The 21,358-nt window shown below is 34.1% G+C and overlaps 1 protein-coding gene across 10 annotated transcripts in view; it reads right to left on the reverse strand.

Moving 5' to 3' along the window:
- The window catches only part of LOC109541487 (CUGBP Elav-like family member 4), a 350,630-nt gene that overhangs the window by 144,523 nt on the left and 184,749 nt on the right, over positions 1-21,358 (reverse strand). For 9 of the 10 annotated variants that reach the window (XM_048661829.1, XM_048661814.1, XM_048661825.1 and 6 more), the window contains exon 1: positions 1,548-1,702. The exons of the other annotated variant lie outside the window; for it this stretch is intronic. In XM_048661829.1, coding sequence (XP_048517786.1) covers positions 1,548-1,646 — 99 coding nt within the window. In that variant the 5' untranslated portion in view covers positions 1,647-1,702. Of the gene's footprint in view, positions 1-1,547; positions 1,703-21,358 lie in introns of those variants that run through there. 10 annotated transcript variants of the gene reach the window in all.

Raw genomic sequence — 21,358 nt, forward strand, 5'->3', positions numbered from 1 at the left:
ACTACTTAATAATCAGTCACTCTGTTGTTAGATTTTGGACATAATTCGTGTTATTTCAGCGTTCGGTTTAAAATTTCCAAATTATTTCCTGTAAGATGATTTGTGCTGTGTTGTTATTTTCATAACTTTCTGCATTATTGAATTTTAAGGCTTGTTGCTTATTAATATAAAACTCGGTAAAGTCGTCGTCATTAATTAAATCGATAAAATAGACCGTGTTACAAAAGGATTGCTTGAGTTTTTTCCAATTAAATTATCTTTTGAATTTGGTGCGTATGATTCACTTCACGGTATTAAATAAGTAACAATTGCAATAAAATATATTTGAAAGTATTATTACAATTACAATGAAGAAATTCCGAATGGTTGCCTGATGCCGGTAAGAACCATAATTTCTCTAAATGTTGAATATAACGCGTAATGACAATATATACTTTCATTTCAGCCCACAAAAGCCCTAGACATAAATATGAAAAACGTTCTATGGAATAGATTGAAGCAAATATTTAAACTTTTTGTGTTTTCAAAGTTAAAAATGTCGCACCGAAAAAATTCAAAGTTATACTTATAATCCCTTAGATAAAAATAGTGTCTGATGCAAGAAGGCATTTTTTTCAAAAACCGTAAGTTTTAGCTTACTAACTGAATTTTTAAGTTTCCTAATAGAGTGAAATTCCAGTCAATAGAAGCGAGGTTGCAATTAACTACCATTTCACGATTTTGTTCCGTAATTAAATTTTCTAAACTAACAACTCAAAGAAAAATGTCGCTTTAAAAATTGTATAGTTAAAATAAAAATTGTGAACTACTGTTATAGTTATTCAAATGAATCGAAGTTTTCACGTAAAATCCGACCATTGTTGACCAAAAGCCAGAAAGAGCGCATTCGGTGGAAACACAATCAATCATCCCTTGCACACACATCCTGGAGCGGTGCATTTATAATTTATGGTATTAGACTTGGGACAGTGTCGTTCTGCCAGACAATCCGTCAGTGCTCTTCACTGTTTAATATTATTAAAAAGATATTTATTTTGCGACCTTCATCACGGTCCAGGACTGATATTAACTGCTTTTTATCCAACGATATCCTATCTTTGATTTTGTTAGGAAAAAGTGGTCGTATATAAAAGTAGCATTTGCTAAATTTAGCTGCTTTAATTTATCGTCAGAGCTGAATCTAAATCTTTAAGTTAGCTATTTCGTGAATTAGTGAATCTTTATAGGCGCCGCTCAATTATTAATCAATTAGCAGTCCTCTCACATCTCCCATAAGCTATGTGCCGTAGTTTAGAATATTATTACAAAGGAAATCGATATTCTTGTCCTTCAATATGGTCCTTAAGTGCATGATGATGAATTGTGCAATATACTATATAACCACATATTGGTTTATGGAGGAGACTATTAGGTAACGATAATGCATAATTGCAGGTGCAAGTAGTAAGAAAAAAGGCTGTAGGTTCTGGGGGCCTTGTGTTGAACGTGGGCAGAGAGAAAAGCGTTGATATGTACAGCACATTGCTAAAGTATTATTGCGAGCCTACCGCTTCATTTTGAAAGATGACTCCATGATCAACAGGCACGGGCACTTCTGCGAAAGTCGAAATGCAGCCCTGGTAGTCTAGTACAGCTCTGAGCAGCATTGCTTTACTTACACTTAGAGTTGTGGCTTGATGCGCACGAATCGCTGTACTCACCTGGAAAATAAAAAAAAAAACTTAAACATCTACCTAAACACCGTTTAATTATCAACAAGTTGACTATAGTTTCTATCAACAGTTTACAACGATCTACATCATTTTTATGGGACACTCATGGTTGGTAAATGTAGTTCACTATTTCATAAAGAAGGCACATCTAACATGCTCTCTTACAACAGTCAGGGCTTCCCTAACGAGAGAAAACTTTTGCGCTTATTTGGTCTGATGAACTGTTATAATTTCATAAACATTTCTTTATAATTTAAGTTTAAATTGCGATAACATGTGTTTTTTTTACCTGTTTGGATCAATTTTTAGGGGCTATTTTAATTTTGAAAAGTTCTCAGTCTAAAACAGATCGCGATCAATCGCCCTGTAATTATTTTTTTAACGAGTAAAATTACACATACAGTAAAAGAGAATTCTAAAAAGTTTGTATGACACTTTATTTACGTCGCTTCATTTTGATGGTCCAATAGAAATATTCTTAAGAGTTCGGTTAAACGAATATCGCAGATTTTGCTAAAAATACTTGTTTCTAATTTTAATTGCTTTCTTTAACTTTGGATTTCGAAAATGATTGCTTTTTAATACATCTCTCTGGATACTTTGTTTATAATTTTTTTGCCACAATTTTTTTTAAACATGTGGAGGTCAATCAACTTAGCACCTCGGAATACGACGACCTCTTCATACCGTTTTTGATTGACTTTGTACGAAGGACAGAATATTTCGAACTTCTTTTTCATTGAACGTTACTAGCGAAGCTGAAGCTGTTTTGGAGCTTATAGATTCACTTATCAAAGATACCGCAAGCAATGTCTTGCACTTCAGGCTATTTCTCTAACTGTTTAGCAACTTTATGATTTCAGCTGCTCAAAGTTTTAAATACTTTAATTTATCAAAACACATTTTTATTCGTCCGTTAAAGTACTTGATTACGAAACTATTTAGGCACTGGCTGAATAAAACTAGTTTTGAAACTGAAAGCAGCACTTCCATAGATCATCTGAAGTCGAAATCCTGAAAGGACCCTCTAAATGTATTCTGCATGGTATTCGTGCATTTCATGCTCATCTTTTGATCTCGCCGCTTACCGGGTGCATTAAATGTCAAGCGATGCGTATTATTTTAACAAGAGATGTGACTTTCATCGTTCTCAACTTGTACATACTTATAAAACTATACGTAAAAATGAAACTTCGACTTTTGCCCAATTTAAAAATCACTAACGAGTAGAACAAACGGGGTCTTCAATTTTGCAATCTTAGTTTGGTTTCTAAGTAGAAACTGCAGTGAAGAAATATTAAATTATTTAAAATGCATATAAATATTGAAGTTATTTAACATAGTAATTCAATTCCAAGCATTATTTCCTGTTCGCACAATTATACGAGAAAACTTCTTTTTAACTACTTTTCTACCCAAGGCTGTCGTAATTCCGGTAGAATACAATAATCCTCTCAATAGCATAATATTTATTTAATTCTTGCAACCTCACAAACACTGAAGCCTCGCCAACCGATGATTCCCACGACCTTAAACACGAAATAAAAGCATTGTTAACAGTTGGCGAAACCGTCTTTGGGGCGAACCAGACCTCATGAGCAATTGTTTTGTTTACAGAAATTTATTTTCGATAAGCTGCTTTAAAAGTGTTAGAGACGAGCCGGGATAACTTTCATTGTCTCTCGAGTCAACCGCGACAAATAGCCGTGCGTTACAGTTAAGGGTTTACACAAGTTAATTTTTTTTCTGAAAATATTTTCTGAATATGATGAATATGATACACGTTTCGTTAGAACATTTTCGGTTCCAATTATCCGCGTTTGCAGAAAAAAGCTAAATATGGACTTTGGGATTAATGATTAAATCATTCAGTTGGGAGTGGGCGCTACCGTCACATATATCCTAGTTAAGCCGTCTTATACTTTTCTCATCACTTTAGGCCGGTAGTTTAAAAAGGAGACCTAAATCAATTAGGATAATCTAAGACCGTCTCGGCACTACACATTCCTGATTTTTCACACGAAGCGAAAGAATAGCAACTGTAATGAACGGGATGGCTTGGCGAAATGGGAATATAAAGAAAACTTTCGCACTAAAAGAGGGTGAAAAGAATACGTGCGGGAGAAACTGGGGAACAAGATGGAGTGCCCAAATTTCATTTTCTAGTCGGTCAAAAAATTTTGGCTGGGAATACATAATTCTTTAGGGAACTTCATCTGACTTTCTAGATATCAGTTTAAATAAAATCTTTTAGCGAAATTTCGCTTATATTTGCAAAGATTTTCATAGGCAGCTACAAATGTAATATTTAAAACGTCAAAATAAACTGCTATTTAGCAGATCCGTTAAACGGCTAATTAATATTTTGATTCAAACTTAATTAACACGCTACTCAAATTTACTGAACAACAGAATTATCTCATTAACAACATCGACGCGATACTAAAACTATTGCAAATATTTAACATCAAATGTGCTAAATTATTGGTTACAGAAGCATCTTTCAAGCACACGATCCATATATATTCGCCTGTCATATTAATAATAAAGCCTCTCGAACCCTATTGCGAAGTTGGCGAAGTAATTGCCATGATTTAGCTTTTGCAGATACACGAACTATTTTTAATAGGGCCACTAATTTATCGAACAATGCTGAGGGGTTCCGCATTATTAATTGTCTACGTTGCTTGCGCTTAGATGTAATTAAGGATATACATTGCATTCTACCTGAAAATTTTCGGAAATAAATAGTAGGGAGATACAGTTGACGAGGTATTGAACAAATCAGAGTTAAGAAATGGATAACAAATCCTCTTTTGGATGAGCGACCAGAAGCTAGAAATATAACAATTTTTTGAGTGTCATACGTTAAACTATATCATGAGCACATCTATTGTTAAAAACAGAGGCGAACTATGAAATATTGTCCATATTAATTTCACTTGTAATAAGACTTAAACGAACATGACTTTGTTTGTAGACTTGAGATTCTATAACAGAACTGAACCAAAATGGTCAAACCAAAGCAGCAAATCCACAGAAAGTGACCTAAAAGGGTCACTGTTTGGTGCGGCGTTATTAGTGGTGGTTTTATATGATCCGAAGTAAGCGTGATTTTATATCTGCGCAATATTGATTACTTTTGAACGCGATTTGGAATTGAGCAGACCTTATCAATTATTTAGAAGCGATAACAATTCAAAATAATCTAAATTCCGTTTATGAGTGAAGATTTGCTTTTCGCTACGAGTTTTATATAGATGGAAAAATATTTTTTACTATAAATATACTTCGGTAAGGACTAGAGTTCTCTGGTCGCACATGCACAGAAATAAACTGTATTCCTAATAATTCGATTAGTGAATCCTCTTCGATGGAATTTATTACTCAACTTTAAAACGTAACAGACTTCGGAATAGAAAATTGTGCCCGAAGCCCTGGATTTCAATTCGATATATTGCGACATTTGTCGCCTATTCGTATTCGTCCAGCGTAGTTTTCGCACTTTCCACCGAATAAAAATAAAGACGCGCTCCATCTAACCAAGCCTATTTACCAAATAATTTTATTTGAAGCTTTTCAAACCTTGCATTAAAAGTCGACAAAAGATTTGGAACTGTTCCGATAACATAAAGACGATGTCGACCTCAAACCAACAAAACGACAATTGTTTATTACTTTTTTCAAATAGTTGAGAATTTCATTTTTTTAAATAATTTTTACAACTAGCGAACAAATGAAATTGCTACGTTTCAATGAAATAATCTGTAGGATCATTCCTGCTCAATTGTGAGTTCAATTTTACCCCAAGCATTCTGTGCTATTACAGTGATTTTCTTGATTGCTTGCGTTCTTCATTTGTAATTTTCTGGATAATGCGGGTGATATTTTAGTCGTTTGGGTTTTTATCAGATCTTCTCAGTGGTTTTCCCACTTACAATACCCATTATACATTATTGAATTTTACTGTAGGTTTTCAATGATTTTTTTGCTATAAACATTTGAGCTTGGTTTCATTCTGTATAAGAGTTTCACTCTGATTTTGGGTAACTAATCGTTTCTATGTGAATGAGGCGGTAAAAAGTTTATGGGAATTAAAATCCTTAACATTTTACTTTTCAATGACATATCAGAAACAATTTAGATACGTAAAAGTGAAGATGAAGTAAGAAACAAAAAGGTTAAGAGCTAAGTAATTTACTCAACGTTATGTTACTTAAACGTTTTTTTTAAGGAGAAAAGGACGAAAAAGCAATAAAACACAATAGAAGCCGCGATAAAAAATATGTTTTGCGACTCTGCCCATTTAAATGGAAGTTTGCTTTAATATCATAATTTGACGCCACATTAATATATCCTTATCCGAATTAGCTGCTTTGCTTATAGAGCGTATTATTTTTGTAACGGCATAAACGTTACGTTTTTCAGGTTTTTAAAAAAAAAAACATTACTAGTTGTGTACACATTGACTTTATTGCGCTTGACAAGAAATTAATTTTCTTATGGTTAAATACTTACATAAAAATATGTAACTTGTGTGACAAAGGAGAAATATTATAACTCCCACATACTGTATTTAAATGATCTGTTTTAATGCTTAACTTGTAAAATTTTCTCCTTTCTCCCAATTTGTTCCTTAATTCACTGTTTGGCCATGTAACGACAACAATTATGTCGTTTTCTTCCCAGATATTTTGAATAATCATTTAAATTATGGTCTACATTCTGATTCTGTTAAACATTTAAATAATTATAACATGTTTTATCGTTTCCCTATTTTTGGATTGATTTAATTCAATTTATTAATGAAAAAAAACTGGTTTTTGAAATTGAGATTTTAACAATGGTACCTTCTATCTCCTGAAGGGAACATTTTTCGTTATGAAAGATTAAGGTCGCCTACTAATATTCAAATTAAAATCAATTCGATTTTTCGAAACTGCGTTCCGTGCCTATAATAAATTGAGGCATAAAAGAAGTCCCGATCAAAGCGGGACTGAAGAGAAAACTTCCTATACCTTAAACGCTCGAACGAACATACAAATCGGAACTCGGCAAGATTTTTTTGGGCCTAATTCTCATTCAGTGGACGAAGTGAATGCGTAATCACCGAAATCTGAAATTTCTTTGGGGCCTTTCTTGTCTGTTATGTAGTAAGTGTTTCGATTTATGAATAAAACAAAGGATCCTACAGTTTTTAATAAGCGCTAAGAAAAACGGATGTTCGGGGTTTTATTAGCTTATACGTTTATTCGGATCTCGACTTCTTTTTATATTTTTGGTCGCTAACAAATGAGCTTTGGTATTATTCAAAATATCTTAAAATACTCACCTTAAATGAAAAATAAAAATGTTATTATTTATTTTCCCATACTCCACACGCAAGGGGACTTTGCTGATTCAAACTGCCGAACTTGTATGATAAATTTGCCATTTCGGACTTCTTAAAAACAATCCTGAGTATCCATTACCGGAATTTACGTGCTCTTGCTTCCTGTAAAATTGCGGCATTTTACAAAAGTAACCGAAATATCTTGCACAAACATGTTAACTATACCAATATGTTGGAAAGGTCAAAAGCAGTAAGCCAAAAAGTCCATAGTTTGAAGCTATTTATCTTTGATAGTTGATTGTTCTGCAAACTCCTAGTCTGTTTTCGGAGGTTGGGTTGGACTCCATTTATTACATTTATGGATCAATGGCATATTATTATCTAAAATAGTCTTTATATCCATAAATTCCTGGAGTACAAACTCAAAATTAATAACCGCAATTAAATGAAATAAACGAGCTTTGAGTAACTCCTAGTTCTGTCCGTTATAAGTAATCCGGAAATGAATTACTTTTGCGCTCTAGTTTCAATGTTAAATATTACTGAAAAGTCAAGTGAATTAATTTTTACGTTAAATTGAACGTTTGTAAATGACTATTTGAATTAAAAGAAATATTGCTTTTCTTTTTTGAAACTTATCGGTTATAATGAACATTTATTAGAATGCGTTTCCAGCCCGAATCTCCTATATGTTAAACAAAATCGTAAATAGAACTCGGGATGTTTAAGTACTATTTACTGTAATGTTTGCAGCACAATTTGAAATCCTTTATATATGGTATTTTCCTAATTCTTGCAGCCAACGACAAAGCAGCAAAGCAAACAACTCCGTAAATTCGTATTAAAATGGGAAGCCTGGACTGGATAGATGCACAAAAATACATTGAATTTAATTAAATATCTGAAAATTTGCTAGTTGTAATAATTGCAAATAAATGTGAAATCTGGCTATAGAATTTGTACCATGTATTTACACTGTGTTTTTTTTCGTAATTTTTTAGTGAGTCCGTTGGCAATTCCGATACCCATCAAGTTCGACCGGCAAAATAAACTTTACTGAAATGATCTGTAGACGAAACTTATATAAATCTAACATTTTTAATGAATTAGTCGAGTTTTGCGGAACGGTTTGTTATTTTCAAAATTTTTTAATTTTTACATTATAGTAACTAGCATTTCATATAACGAGCGAACAAATGTAACTATATTTATAAATTGATACAACATTTCAAACATTCTCTTTCAGGATCTTGAGAATAACTAAGAATTCAAGGGAAATATTAATTTATACATTTTTGACGTATTAACAACAGTAGAAGTTTCTATTCCAACAATTAGTGAGTGAATTATTCTATTATGCAAGCATTAATCAATGCGTGATTGGGAGATTGGAGATTTTCAAATAGGTCATTTTATTACAATTTTTAAAAAATTTGCCAATACAAAGTGACCACTTTTTAGAAACTGCTGCTGTTTTTTTTTGTTTTTTCTCTGATCTTACTGCGGTATGAATTGACGTTAACATTATAACATCACAGGATTCTTGTGAATTTTTCTTTCAGAGAATATATGTTTATGGTACATGGTTTATATACGTATAGTAATTGCGCTTAATGTACTTAATTAAATTATGAATAAATCAATAAAGCAGTCAATTAATAAATTAATAACTTAATTTAAGTAGCTGCAAAAGTTAAACGTCTGGACTCGTATTAAAACTCGTATTAAAACAGATTACGGCTTCCTTTCTAACAAATTATTCTAAACGGCTAAAACGATTCTAAAAGTATGCTATTTGTCAATATAAGCAACATTTATTTATCAGCAACAAAGAGTGTTTGCAAACTGTAAATAGCGAAAATCTCAAAGCCAGAAGTATTTTGTACATGAACATCATCTTACAATCGTAAGTTTTTTTTAGCTCAAACCACATTTTCACGTGTTTCATATTTTGTTTGCATTTTAGCAACATCATTTTCAATTTGAACAAATAGCGTTGTACAAGAACACGCTTTGTTCTTCTCTCATTAATGTACAATCGATATACATCTGTTCGAAACAGATGCGGTCTATAATACATTTTTGCCGCCTGTATAAAGAGCGCTTTCTACATCGGATTTCCGCTTTATCAATCTTTTTTCAACAATTTCAATACCATAAAACAACTTAAACGCTACATTTGCAGAATCTTTATCAAAACTTTCGCCTCTGCACAATGCGGTTTTCACATTGCAAGAAACGAAAACGTTAGTCAAACAGCACATTAGGTAAAGACAAGGTTGTACCCATAAAACTATCCAGTTTTGGTACTCATAGGGGAGGTCTCAAACTTCGAGCAAAAAAATTTAATAATTCGACAAACTGAAGTTTGGCTGGGAACTCGGATAACATTTCGTATCAATCAGGGCAAAAATGTGTAAACCCGGATTATAAGCAAATAAGACATGAGGCATCCAACCTTCGTAATTGAAATGCTCCTAATATGGTATGCTTCCAAACGACAAGCTACTTTGAAGTTAATCTCATCTCGATGTTGACGAATTATTGAATGGAGCTTCGTGAATAAAACAACGTTTTATGAGTTCGCTTTGTAACAACATGTATGCGGATATTTGCGTGAATTGATTGTCAAAAAATATCCGTTTTATTGTAAATATGAATCATTCAAAGTAACGATTTCGGCTGGTGCAAAATTATTGATGGAATACAACATTAAATGCACACTTTATTAGAGTTTCGTGTTTTAAAAACGACCATGTCATACCCTGCAAGTGATCAATCCATATTATATTAAAAATTCAATTTAGTTATCTACTGGCCAGTCGCGGCCGTATGACAGGTGTGGTTGGTAATAGCGTTATAATAGATGTCACTATTGATGGGTCGATATTGATGAGCCAGACTGCGTTTATTTTCTGCAACGTGTCGGGAACGTGATAAAATTTCGGTGTCGAGTTCATGTGGGCTTTGCTCAAATAGCTTTTACCAGCTTGTAATATAATGTGCAAATTTATCTTTTTTTTTAGTCGAATATATTTATATTTATATTGTCGTCGAATGGGAGTACTTGTTTGAGAATCCAGATTTCAACAAACTAACATATACAGAGTATCTCGAAGTTAATTTAAGTTAAAAAATTTGAAATAAGGCCAGTACTTCATATAAGAAAATTCCGATATTGCTTGCTTATGGAATTAATGGCCTTCAAAGTTGAAAAATGAAATTTATTCTTAATTATGACACCGTTTATTTCACGTACTTGAAATTTTTGTAGCAAAAGTAGCTGATAGATACTCGTCCTATTGAAGTGGAAATTTATCCGAAATGTTGTTATTGTACCGGGACATTCAAATTAACTTCTCTCTATTGAGCAGAAATTTAACGGTGTTGCTTAATTTGGGTATTTAATTTTTTACTATGATAGTAAAGTGCGGAGGCGTGCATGCATCACCAACACTTTTTCAAGAATGTTTAAAGATATCTTCCATTCCATTGCCTATGGTCCTACTAAGTAACAACCAATTATGCCCATTTTGTTGCTACCAAAACGGTATTTTTTTGTTTTTTCGGTACCTTTTACGGCTTTCAAAAAATAAGTCTTCTACCTTTTAAAAATAATTCAGTTCACAAAAGCACCTACTCTGCAATTATTACGAAGAAGGCTTAATATGGGGTGTCCCTCATGTCAAAAATATGTTTAGTCAAGATTTTGGTCGCCACGTATTTATGGCAGGATTCACTTTTGCGGAATAGCCGACATGCACTTAATACACGGATTGGCTGAAGGAAATGCCTGTATAGCTGCTAGACTATATGCAAAACGTTTTCAAAATAGACGGGTTTCAGATCGTAAAACTTTTATCGGAACTGATAGGCGATTAATTAGGTACTTTAAGATCAAAATCAGGTGGAATGCTCGAACTGTTAAAGCTGAAAAAGTATTAGACTTAGAAAATGAAGATCCGAGCGCCCGTGTAAGGAAATTGTCATCAATATCACATGCCTACAAGACTACTGTTCATAAAATTCGTAAGAAGAAATTAGTCCCGTATCATGTTCAGAAAGTGCACGCCAAGCTTGCTACCGATTATCCTGCCCGAGTAAAATTTTGCAGAGTATTTTTTGAAAAACAAAGAAATATGCCTGGGTTTTGCAGAAAAATATTGTATACTGATGAAGCCGGGCTTACTCGAGACGGAACGGTTAATACCCACAATGTGCATATTTGGATGGATAAAAATCAACATAAATTTGTTATTAACGTTTCGATGGGTATAATTGATTCTTACTTGGTAACTAATAGGAAGAAAATATGTAGAATTTCTACAAGAACATCGAATTTTAATAATTCACCTCCGCACTTTACTAGAGCTGTAAGGGAACACTTGGATAATGTATTTCCACACCGGTGGATTCGCCGAGGCGGCCTTATTACCCGGCCACCCCGTTCTCCCTGACCATAACCTCTGTGATTTTTTCCTTTGGGGCCAACTAAAAGCATTGGTTTACTCTGCTCCTGTTGGCACCAAAAAAGAGCTGCTGAATTGGATTATTACGAATTCTAATATTATTAGAAATGACCAAAATATGTTGTCCTAGGTGCAGCTAAAATGTTTAAATAATTTTGTGCATAGAGACAAATCGAATGCATTTTGAAAATCTACGTTAGTTAATAATAACAAGGTTCGATTTTATTGCCGCATACGTATTACTTTTAATAGTATCAGTTTTATCAGTAGAAACTACGAAAACTGTTTTATCTTAAAAGTTGCAAGAGTTATCGGGAAAAATATGGTCATTTTTTGAACCAACACAATGGGTCTATCTAACAACTTCATCATATTCCCAAACTTGGCAACAACGTTAAATTTGTACTCATTAGAATAGTTAATTTTGATCGCACCTGTACAATAATTTGTTCGCCCTATTGCTATTGTTGACCCACAATTTCGAGACACCCTGTATGTACCAGTAAATGTTCAATGTTTTCAACTTGTTGTAAAAACATCTTATCCCATCACGATTTGTCTTTGCCTAAGTTGCACATTTTTCCAATTTCCTTTCTGCAGTTATTAAGCAAGTAATTGTTTTTTTTTTAAACATGATCGCGGCTTGACCAATCTGAAGAAGCCTAAATAAAAGAAAAACTGATATTTTGTTGAGCTGCATTCGAGAAACATAAGTATTACCGACCGATTTTGTAGRATATTTATTCAGATTTGTTTCCATCTCCATATTTCAGTCATATATCTAAATTAGGAAATTCCAAACAAACGGAWCTTTCCGAAAAAAAAAGAAACAAAATGGTCCGCAAACTTCACTGAAAAACGAACATCACTTCAAATACACAGAAAAAGGAATGTWTCGATTAAAGTCACAGCAAATCTGAGCACAAACTCTCTAATTTAAATCGCTTATTTATAAAAATAGTCTGTGATCATTTCATTTAATAATATGCAAAATAAATAGAGCAATATACCAAAATTATTTCGATTCGTGTACGCGATGCATTATTTTATGTATTTTTACAAATGTCGTTCTGAATATGTCGCCAATTTTGCAAATAGAGAGGTTCATTAGAGGCAACTTAGAGAATCAACTGATTATATTTGCATTGTTCACATAGCTTCATATCCACTTTAAAGACTACTAAATTCAGCCCAGCAATTTGACACTGAATCCCCAACTAAAGCAGTATCTATCGGCCCGGCCCGAGAAAAGGACCCAGATATGAAGATACAGGACTTTATCAGAATATGGTTTATTACTGCAGAGTCAATTTGAGCCATTGTAAAATTAACGCTTTAGATATATTAACCTGACCTGCACAGTTTTATTAAATAGTCAATATTTCCAGTGTTCACAATTTTCGTCTGTTACGTTCAAAGGTACTAAAATTAAAAAAATTAATTAGTTTTTGGTTCAAATTTTATTTCAAGTGTTTTCATAACTGGCTTTTAGTAGCAAAATTTTACCCAATACAATTTTCCAGCCGTTAATAAAAATCACATTAAACCTTTTTAACTCAATCAGTTTCTTGACAACCCTTTCTAAGTACTGAAATTCAATATATTTTAGCCGTAAGAAAAAATAAGAAAAATCACCTAACCAAACGAGTTCTATATCAGTGAGTATCACAACATCCCTAGCAAAAGTCGAAACGTATTGAGCTCTACCTGAACAAAAAAATGTTTGAAGTTGGATATGGGCGAGCGGTTCCCTCTTGAGACACTCAGATAAGTAATCCGAAATGACAGATCCTATTATTTACAGAAAAACAACGCATCCGAAGTACGAAATCCTGTAAGGAAAGGAAAACGGAATATAGCCTTATCTACCCCCAAAAGCTTAACTTATTATTATGAAGCAATATATATCCTGCTCCTTCGGCAAATGTAATAAAAATTTAGTCAATTTGGGATTATATGCGGCCATTTACTTGAACATTGTGTTGCCGTAACACGCCATATAAGTTTCGATAATAATATAAACAAGTTCAATAATTTTAACCTCATCGATTTTTTTAAATAATCAAGTATATGTTTTACTGGACGAGTTGTTCGAAATTCTGAATCAGGGAGTTTCCGCCATTTTAGAAACTTGCTGGTTTTGCGTCTGTTAATCGTAAGTTGCCCATTTGAACCCAACTTTTTATATATTATAAAGAAATCTTAAAGTATCCTAATTGGAAGACCCACTGGCTGCATTCAAATAAAGCGAAACTTGCTAATATGTACTGCTGACAAATTATACCGTCTTCTTCAACATTTAGATCGTTTTCGCTTACTACTTTCTTAAAATCGAAACTCCAGTAATCCTAAAAACCCAAGTTATTTTTCCTCGTTGTTCTTCTCATATTTGCTAGTTATTTCCTTTTCTCTTTGTCCTCACTCACTCCTGAATATTAAAACCGAAACCAGTTGATTGAACAAAATGTAGATCTGAGATGGTTTAGTGCACGTTGTAACTTTCGCCGTTACTACAAAACAAGTGAATGGCCAGTTCATCAAATGTCTACTCCACTACCGTGGAAGCAAATCGAATAATTTTTTTCCCGTGCGAAACGAAATTAACTCTGCCCCTACGTACTCGTTTAGCATGTCAAAAGCCGAAAGTGATCAGCACACTGAATTTCAAATAAAACAGGAAAAGTTTTTATTTGAGTCCGCCTGTCTCATCTACATTGAATTTGGTAGACTTCATTGGGTTAGCAACGTAGCCTCCGGATATGTAACCGAATGTAAAAGCGGATTTTCAGCGAATAAAAAGCCAAAGTACGGACGACAAAGAAGAGTCTGGAAAGCCACAAAAGTTGGCCTGGTATGAAATTGTAAAGAGAAAAACTAATTATATTGGGTCGGAAATGACCTCAGGTCCGAATAATTTTTAAGGATTTGAACGAGAATGTGGAATTTTCCATGCCATTTGAATAATAAATCCGGAATACTGAGAGAAAATACTGATTTTACTTGAGCGTAAAATTTCCGGTTTGGTTTCACTCATAAAGGTGAACAAGTTATTACAGATTTAAAATTTATATTTTTTGCATTTGCATAATTCACCGAAAAGAGCATTTCAAAGATTTGTTGAATTTTTTTTTGATACTCTTGAAAGTTGAAGATTCATGTCCAAAGCTTTGACTACCAATATATAATTCACTTAAAATTTAGTCCCTACTACGGTCGTTCTCACTCCTCAAAAGCTTAATCTGGAGACATTAAAAAAACATCGATATCGGAACACTCGGTGCGTCAAATTCGAAATATGAGGGATTAACTTCTACGTCTAAATGGCATCAGGTGCTTAGACTAAGAACCGTTCGTCAGCTTTACCTTGTACATTGCTCTGCTCTATGTAAATTTCATTTGCCAGTAATCCTCTAGTTGAGATTGGTCCCGATTGATGGACGTAAATTGGAAACGGGAGGCCGAGAGAGATAGAGTTTATAGAATAACGGATAATATCGATAATATATGAACGTTTCAGGGTGACATGGGCTGCTCATGTAATTAGTTTTTGGTTACACAACCGTTCTAGACCTATATTTGTTGATTTTATAATCAACTATTTTGCCTTTAATGTTTGGACTACTTAACACCATTAAATTGTTTGACCAAACGTTATTCTCACTAAGTGGTTGAAATGAGGTAAACGAACAGTTTTTTGTCCGTAAGATTGCCCACAAAAAGACAAGGAATTACTCACCTTGTTCAGCCTGAGGTATCAATCAGTAATTTGAAACTGGCACATCTGGACAAAAGCTTTGAATGATGAATGGTTTAGTCCAGATACTGGGAATAGTTCTGATTTAGAGTATAGAAACAGATAAAGTACTAGTAAACATTTTACTGTCTTCAGTTGATATTCCTTGAGTAACATTTGCATAAATTGAATTGATATTATATGTATTCAAATCAAATTTTCAACTTAGTTTTATGCAGTTTTTAGTGTTCACTCTTCGTGAGTTCAGTTCAGCACTTTGACATTAGCTCCTAGAAGAAGAATCCTCCTCCTTCCGAAAGTAGAATTTAGGAAATTTCGCTTATCGAAATCGCTTATGCTGGATGAAGATATACGCAATACACGCATACAAATGAAACACTTTGGGAGTACTCAAAAAATCACATGTATTAACGTAAATATTTGGCCAAAATGGACAATTGGAAAGATTTTTTAATAGTCGGAGTGGCAAACGTTAAACAAATGCAAGCCGAGTTAAATACCGAATTTTTTTCTTATATATGCTCTGCCGATCTTTTTAGGGGGTAGCGAAAAATGCTTCAGAAGTTAAACTAAAAAGCTTGAAACTGATATAGAGAGGATAGTCCATTTCCGTTCCAGCATTCAATAATCTCTTGGCAATATCATAAGTCAGTGCAATAATTGAACTACATTTTAAAAGAAAATAAATGTTAAATAAATACAAATTGATCAATTATCTTGTAATTTTTGTTCTTTTCCGATTGGTTTGAGTTATTAATGGTCATCTCAGAGAAAATTTCGTAAACTGGAAGTCTCATCATGAAACTTCTTGTAATCTGGTTTGTCGGGCGGGCGTTGAACGGTGAATCAAGTCCAGGCTTCGGGCGAAATCTTGACAGAGTAAACCGCATTCGAACCGCCCGACCGGCCGATCAATGGACATGCAGAGGACCGCTATATTAGTCTAACTTATCATCTGGTCTTAAGGGCTGGCTTTCAATCAATGCCCCCAAAGGGAAATTAGATTTAACTCCAGGCTGTTTGCCGGAGGAAATTTACCAGTCCTCATTGACAATAACAAATCCGGATTAAACTACGTAGTCTAGGATTGTCCGCCTGCAATCGAAATCCTGCTATACTAGATATACTGGAATAGTTGCATTGGCTTGGAACTGATAGTCCGGATAGTCTCATTAGTACTGCATGTGTGTGAGAATCGAATTGACTTTTTACGAAACAAACAGGAAACAAAATATTTAAAGAATTTCTTCTCTAGTGATGAGCAAAGCAAGACCAATACCAAAACTTGCATGGTCTTGGTGCCGAAACAATAACGCTAACAAGAACGGTTAGTCAGAAGCTCAGAGTGACTCAACGCGCAATGGAAAGATCAATGCTAGGATTCACACTTAGGCAAGGGGACCGCCCCCTTGTGCTGGGTTTTTAACGACTAATGAGAATTTTTCTAATTTCATGGACAACAAAAGACTGAATTTCTACTGCTTGCCCCCCCCCCCCTTGACTCGAAAGCTGGATCCGCTCCTGCACTTAGGGACCACATTACGAACACTGAACTCCGCAAAAGAACAGGACTGGTAGATGCAGTGAAGAGGATCGCAACTCTGAAATGAAACTGGAGCGAATAATAAAGCGGGGACCCAGAGAAGACGCGAACAGAAATAGGGGACGACCGCCAACCAGATGGTCTGACGACATAAAACGCATCAGGGCCAACTGGATGCAGGACGCAAATGATAGGAGAGGGTGGAAGAAACTAGGGGAGCTCAGCAGTGGACAAATCTAACCTGATGAAGAAGAAGACACCCTCTGTCTGTGCTTGTAAATATAGACGGATTTTTGTAGGCACCGCACACTTTGGAAACACCAAATTACATATACAGTTTCCGAGATTCAACCTCTTGAATTTTCAGCCTTTTCGTTTCTCTCTCTTTACATGTTAGAGCAAGCCGGCATAAAACATATATGTAGTTATGATTCGGAAATTTGATTAATATGAGCTTAGGGATTCAATTGCAAAATGTCCCTTTGAAGAAACTCAATGTATGTGCTCAGCTTCAGTAACTTTCCGGTATTATAATAAAATATGATGACTGCAGTCTGAATAGTTACAAAACTGAGAAACGTAATAATAAAATTTAATGAACAATTATAATGAATGATTAAAAAAATATTTAGAAAAACCAAAGAACAATGTGTTCAACAAATAAAAAGCAATGTCATTTTTGCCAATTGAAACATATTTTTATTACAAGTTAAAACAATGTTCGGGTTATTTATATTACAAATGGTGCCCAAACGGCAAATTGTTATTTTCAAATAGCGAGAATAAACATTAAAATGAGAACTAACAACACAGATCCAGCGTGGTTTATATTTTCTTTTGAAAGTAAATTATTTGTCGCTGAACTTAATTACAAAAAAACACGCAAATGAAAATAAAAAACCGACTGATTTTCTTTGTGATTGACTATGCTGTTCCGGAAAATTTATTTCAATAATTGCACACAGGAACAATAAACATTAAGGTGCTGGTCTTCATTCGCACATCAATAAATTAATTTCACCCGGCATTAAACCACATCTGTAGCCAAAATCTTCAATCCTGATTAACATTCAGGGTCAACTCGACCAACTCCATTAAGGCCTTTCCGTTCGCATAGTTTAATAAACCAAACTTAATATTCGGAATATTAGCTTCCACTCTCACACGTTCAATCAGTAAGTCGCTTGTTTAGGGGAAATTGTCTAACCAAACACATGCAGGAAAATACCGGTTGAGGAACACCACAGATATATCGCTAGACGATACGTTTATATTTAGTCAAGTGATTAAAATTAATATCTAGAAGAATCTGAATTGATATCTGCATATCTAATATAATACTTTTTTACGTATAAAGTTCTGAGTTTTCCTGGCCTTTGAAACACTTATGGATGGCCATGTTGTTAACCAGTAAAAGTACATTTGCTTCTGATGTATTCAGGTACCAAACTTAAAAAAAAACTTGAAAACTTTCTTGATAAAGAGTTGCGCAAGCTTTTCAAGCATCTGATTGAAAGTGCAAAAACAATTTTGCACTTAATAACATACTTGCTGCTAATAAAGTAGTCTAGCGCTACGTGCTTGACAAGAACTTGGGTGAAAAGAACACTGGCTGCAAGGTAATGGATAATTGAACTAAAGTGAACAGTGAAGAGTGTGAATATTAGAGGCAACCTATTAGTGGTAGAAGGTTATAAATACACCAATAAATCAAAATAGTCTTCATGAAATGTCGATTAGTTCTTTTTGCAATGTTCATAGAGCAAACATTTGCTTTTTGATTTAAGGGTTTCAGGAACTCAAAGAACAGTTCAGTGAATTGGATGCTGGAGAAGATAAAAATTGTTTACACTTGCGGATCAACGAATTGCGTTTTTCAAAATATTTCTATTCCCTAAAATTCTGGTAAAAATACAAAAAATTAGAAGACGGCAAGATGCTTCTTTTCTGCCTATTTCGTGTTTAAGAGAACGTGACATATTTTTTTTCTGAGAAACATAACTCTCATAAAGACTGGAAATATAATGATTAGTGAAGAAGCGTGTATGTAAACTATGGGTTTGTTCACATCTAACAAATTTCGTTATGCTTAAAGAAACACGATGTCAAATAAAACTCATTTATGAGCTTTTGAGGTCAGACTATACTTTAGAGTTGATGAATTTTATGATTATTATTGACAATAATTTAAAGAAGACTTTAGCAGAGCTTAAAAAAACCTTCGAGTTCGAAAACACACAGTGTTCCGTAAGCATATGATCAAAAGGGCACTGATACATTCTTTGACCACCAATAGCAAAGGAGCCGCTCATTTTTGCTTAGTCAAAGTTACGTCGGATAGTCATCTTTTGACCCAAAGAATATCGATTTATATTTTCTACGACTGTTTCGGCAATCTTTCCATACTTCCATGAATGAAAGTTGACACTTTTGGTAGTTGAGCACAAGGTTTATTATGAGCGACTCATTTTGACTAAATTTATTCAAAGCATCTTTCCTTCAGAAAGCATTTATACTCTTCCTCGCTTTGAGGGTTTCTTCTGTTCCGTCTGTCATTACGATCAAATACATTATTATTTGATGTCTGGACACGGGGCGATTTTGTGCTGATATACAAAATCTCTAATCTCTCAATCTTCTAGAGTTATCGTCAGCTCATCAATTTGGTCCGACGTGTTATTATCAAAAATTATTCGATGTTGTGACGTTAAAAAATAGTTCAGGTTCAAGATCGGCAATCTTGATGAGTTTGCTACTTTTTAACTAGTCCTCATTTATAAAACTAAGAAAATTCACCTTATTTCGATGCACGTACGTTTGTTCCTAATAAAACATTAACGTCTAAGCATAAGAGTACAACATCAGTCTTCTAGACGTCCGTTGTACCTCCGGCTTTATTATTATGAAATGTTGTAAGACTTTCACACTGCCAACCTGTTTCTTATCCCTTGTGAATGAATGAAAGTGTCGTCCTTATTCAAATGTTTTTGAAAATTGCGATGCAGAATAGTCTCTTGCTGATCTAGAAAACTTTCCCGATCCAGACAAACGTATATTTAATGAAAGCAAAAGAGTTTCAGGACATAAATTGGAAAGTTTCAAACATTTTTTAATTGTGAAACTGTTTCACAATACCTTTATAATGCTGGAACAAAATAAAATTTTCGGTCGCTCCCATTTAGGAAATTAACACCGCTTATGAATTATTCTGGCATTCGAAAATATTTACATCTGTCCATGTGTGCAAGCTCGAGTGTGTAAGCATTATGTTAAAATCCTTTAATACTGTTTATATTATAGCCAGTACACAAGGTTGGTGGCCGTACCTCGCTCAATGGATAAACAGAGTTAGCATATCCCCTAGATACATTTTCCGTTAGCGTGATCGCTTAACTATATTAAGTTATGGAGAAATGGCCTTCAGCCACTTCCAATTTAGGCAGGTGTCGTCTTTCCGAAATGATTACGTGGTTAGAGAGTGGTCGAGTGCTGATTTTCTAAGGTGTATGGGGGGAAAGTATCGATTTGCTTGTAACAAAAAAATTCTGGATATTTACAGCGTGTGAAAGAGGGCGTGGATGAGTCTATATTTGTTTGACGATGGCCCCGATAATGGACAGCTGTGGAGCAAAGTGACGAGTAATGGGAATAATGTGGCGCTTTGAACCCTAATGCTCCGCTCATATCAAATAGTATAAAAATAATAGCTGAAGGTTTCATAGGAGAGCCTTCAAGACCATTAAACACATCTCACTAAAACAGAAAAAAGTCGAAACATTTCCATACATTTTGAACTTTTCAGCTGAAATATATTGAAACGAATTCAAACACATGCCGATTAATTGCAATTTTTGGGCTCTCCATTCAACTTCATATCGTGTCGATTATACGGCTTCCATGTTTAATAACATCCACAATCTCAAATAATGTAATATGATCTAGATGGCGTTTTTTGGCGTTATTGAAAACTCGTATTAATATAAACTCTGCAAAATTTTCATTAATATCAGGCAAAATGGAAAATTGCCCGTATTTGGTCAAGGGCCGTCAGCAATGTGAATTCTCGATATTACTCAAAATTCGTACTACGGGTTCTATTGATTGATTATATTGACATAGGTACAGTTATGGATAAATTTTCCATTGCAAATATTATTAGTAGTCTTGCATTTCTATTCGAAATGCTTTTGTCGGTAAAAGTAGTCCATCATCTATTGTTAAAACAAAACAAAAAAAGAGTAGGAAATTTAGAAAAAACTTGTTTTTGGAAACTATAGAATTTCGAATTCTTCTAGTACCCTTTAGCTGCAAGAAAATGTTTGACTGTGACGAGTGTGCAGTGAAGATTATATAACTGAGGCTTTCGCCTCCCGTTTTTTTTTTAATTGAACGCTTTCCAGACAAATCTCATTTAAAATAAAACTGTCCCCAATAAATGTCTTGAAACGTTCTGGGTGCCTTAGACAGGATTTTCCTAATTGCGATATTTTAATTAGCACAGTCATCAATATTCCAGAACACGTCTATTGGCAGTCCGATAAACTGATA

Source organism: Dendroctonus ponderosae, unplaced genomic scaffold (genome assembly GCF_020466585.1).
Source record: "Dendroctonus ponderosae isolate FM_Combo_2020 unplaced genomic scaffold, Dpon_F_20191213v2 Dpon_F_20191213_1, whole genome shotgun sequence".
Classification (NCBI taxonomy): Eukaryota; Metazoa; Arthropoda; class Insecta; order Coleoptera; family Curculionidae; genus Dendroctonus; species Dendroctonus ponderosae.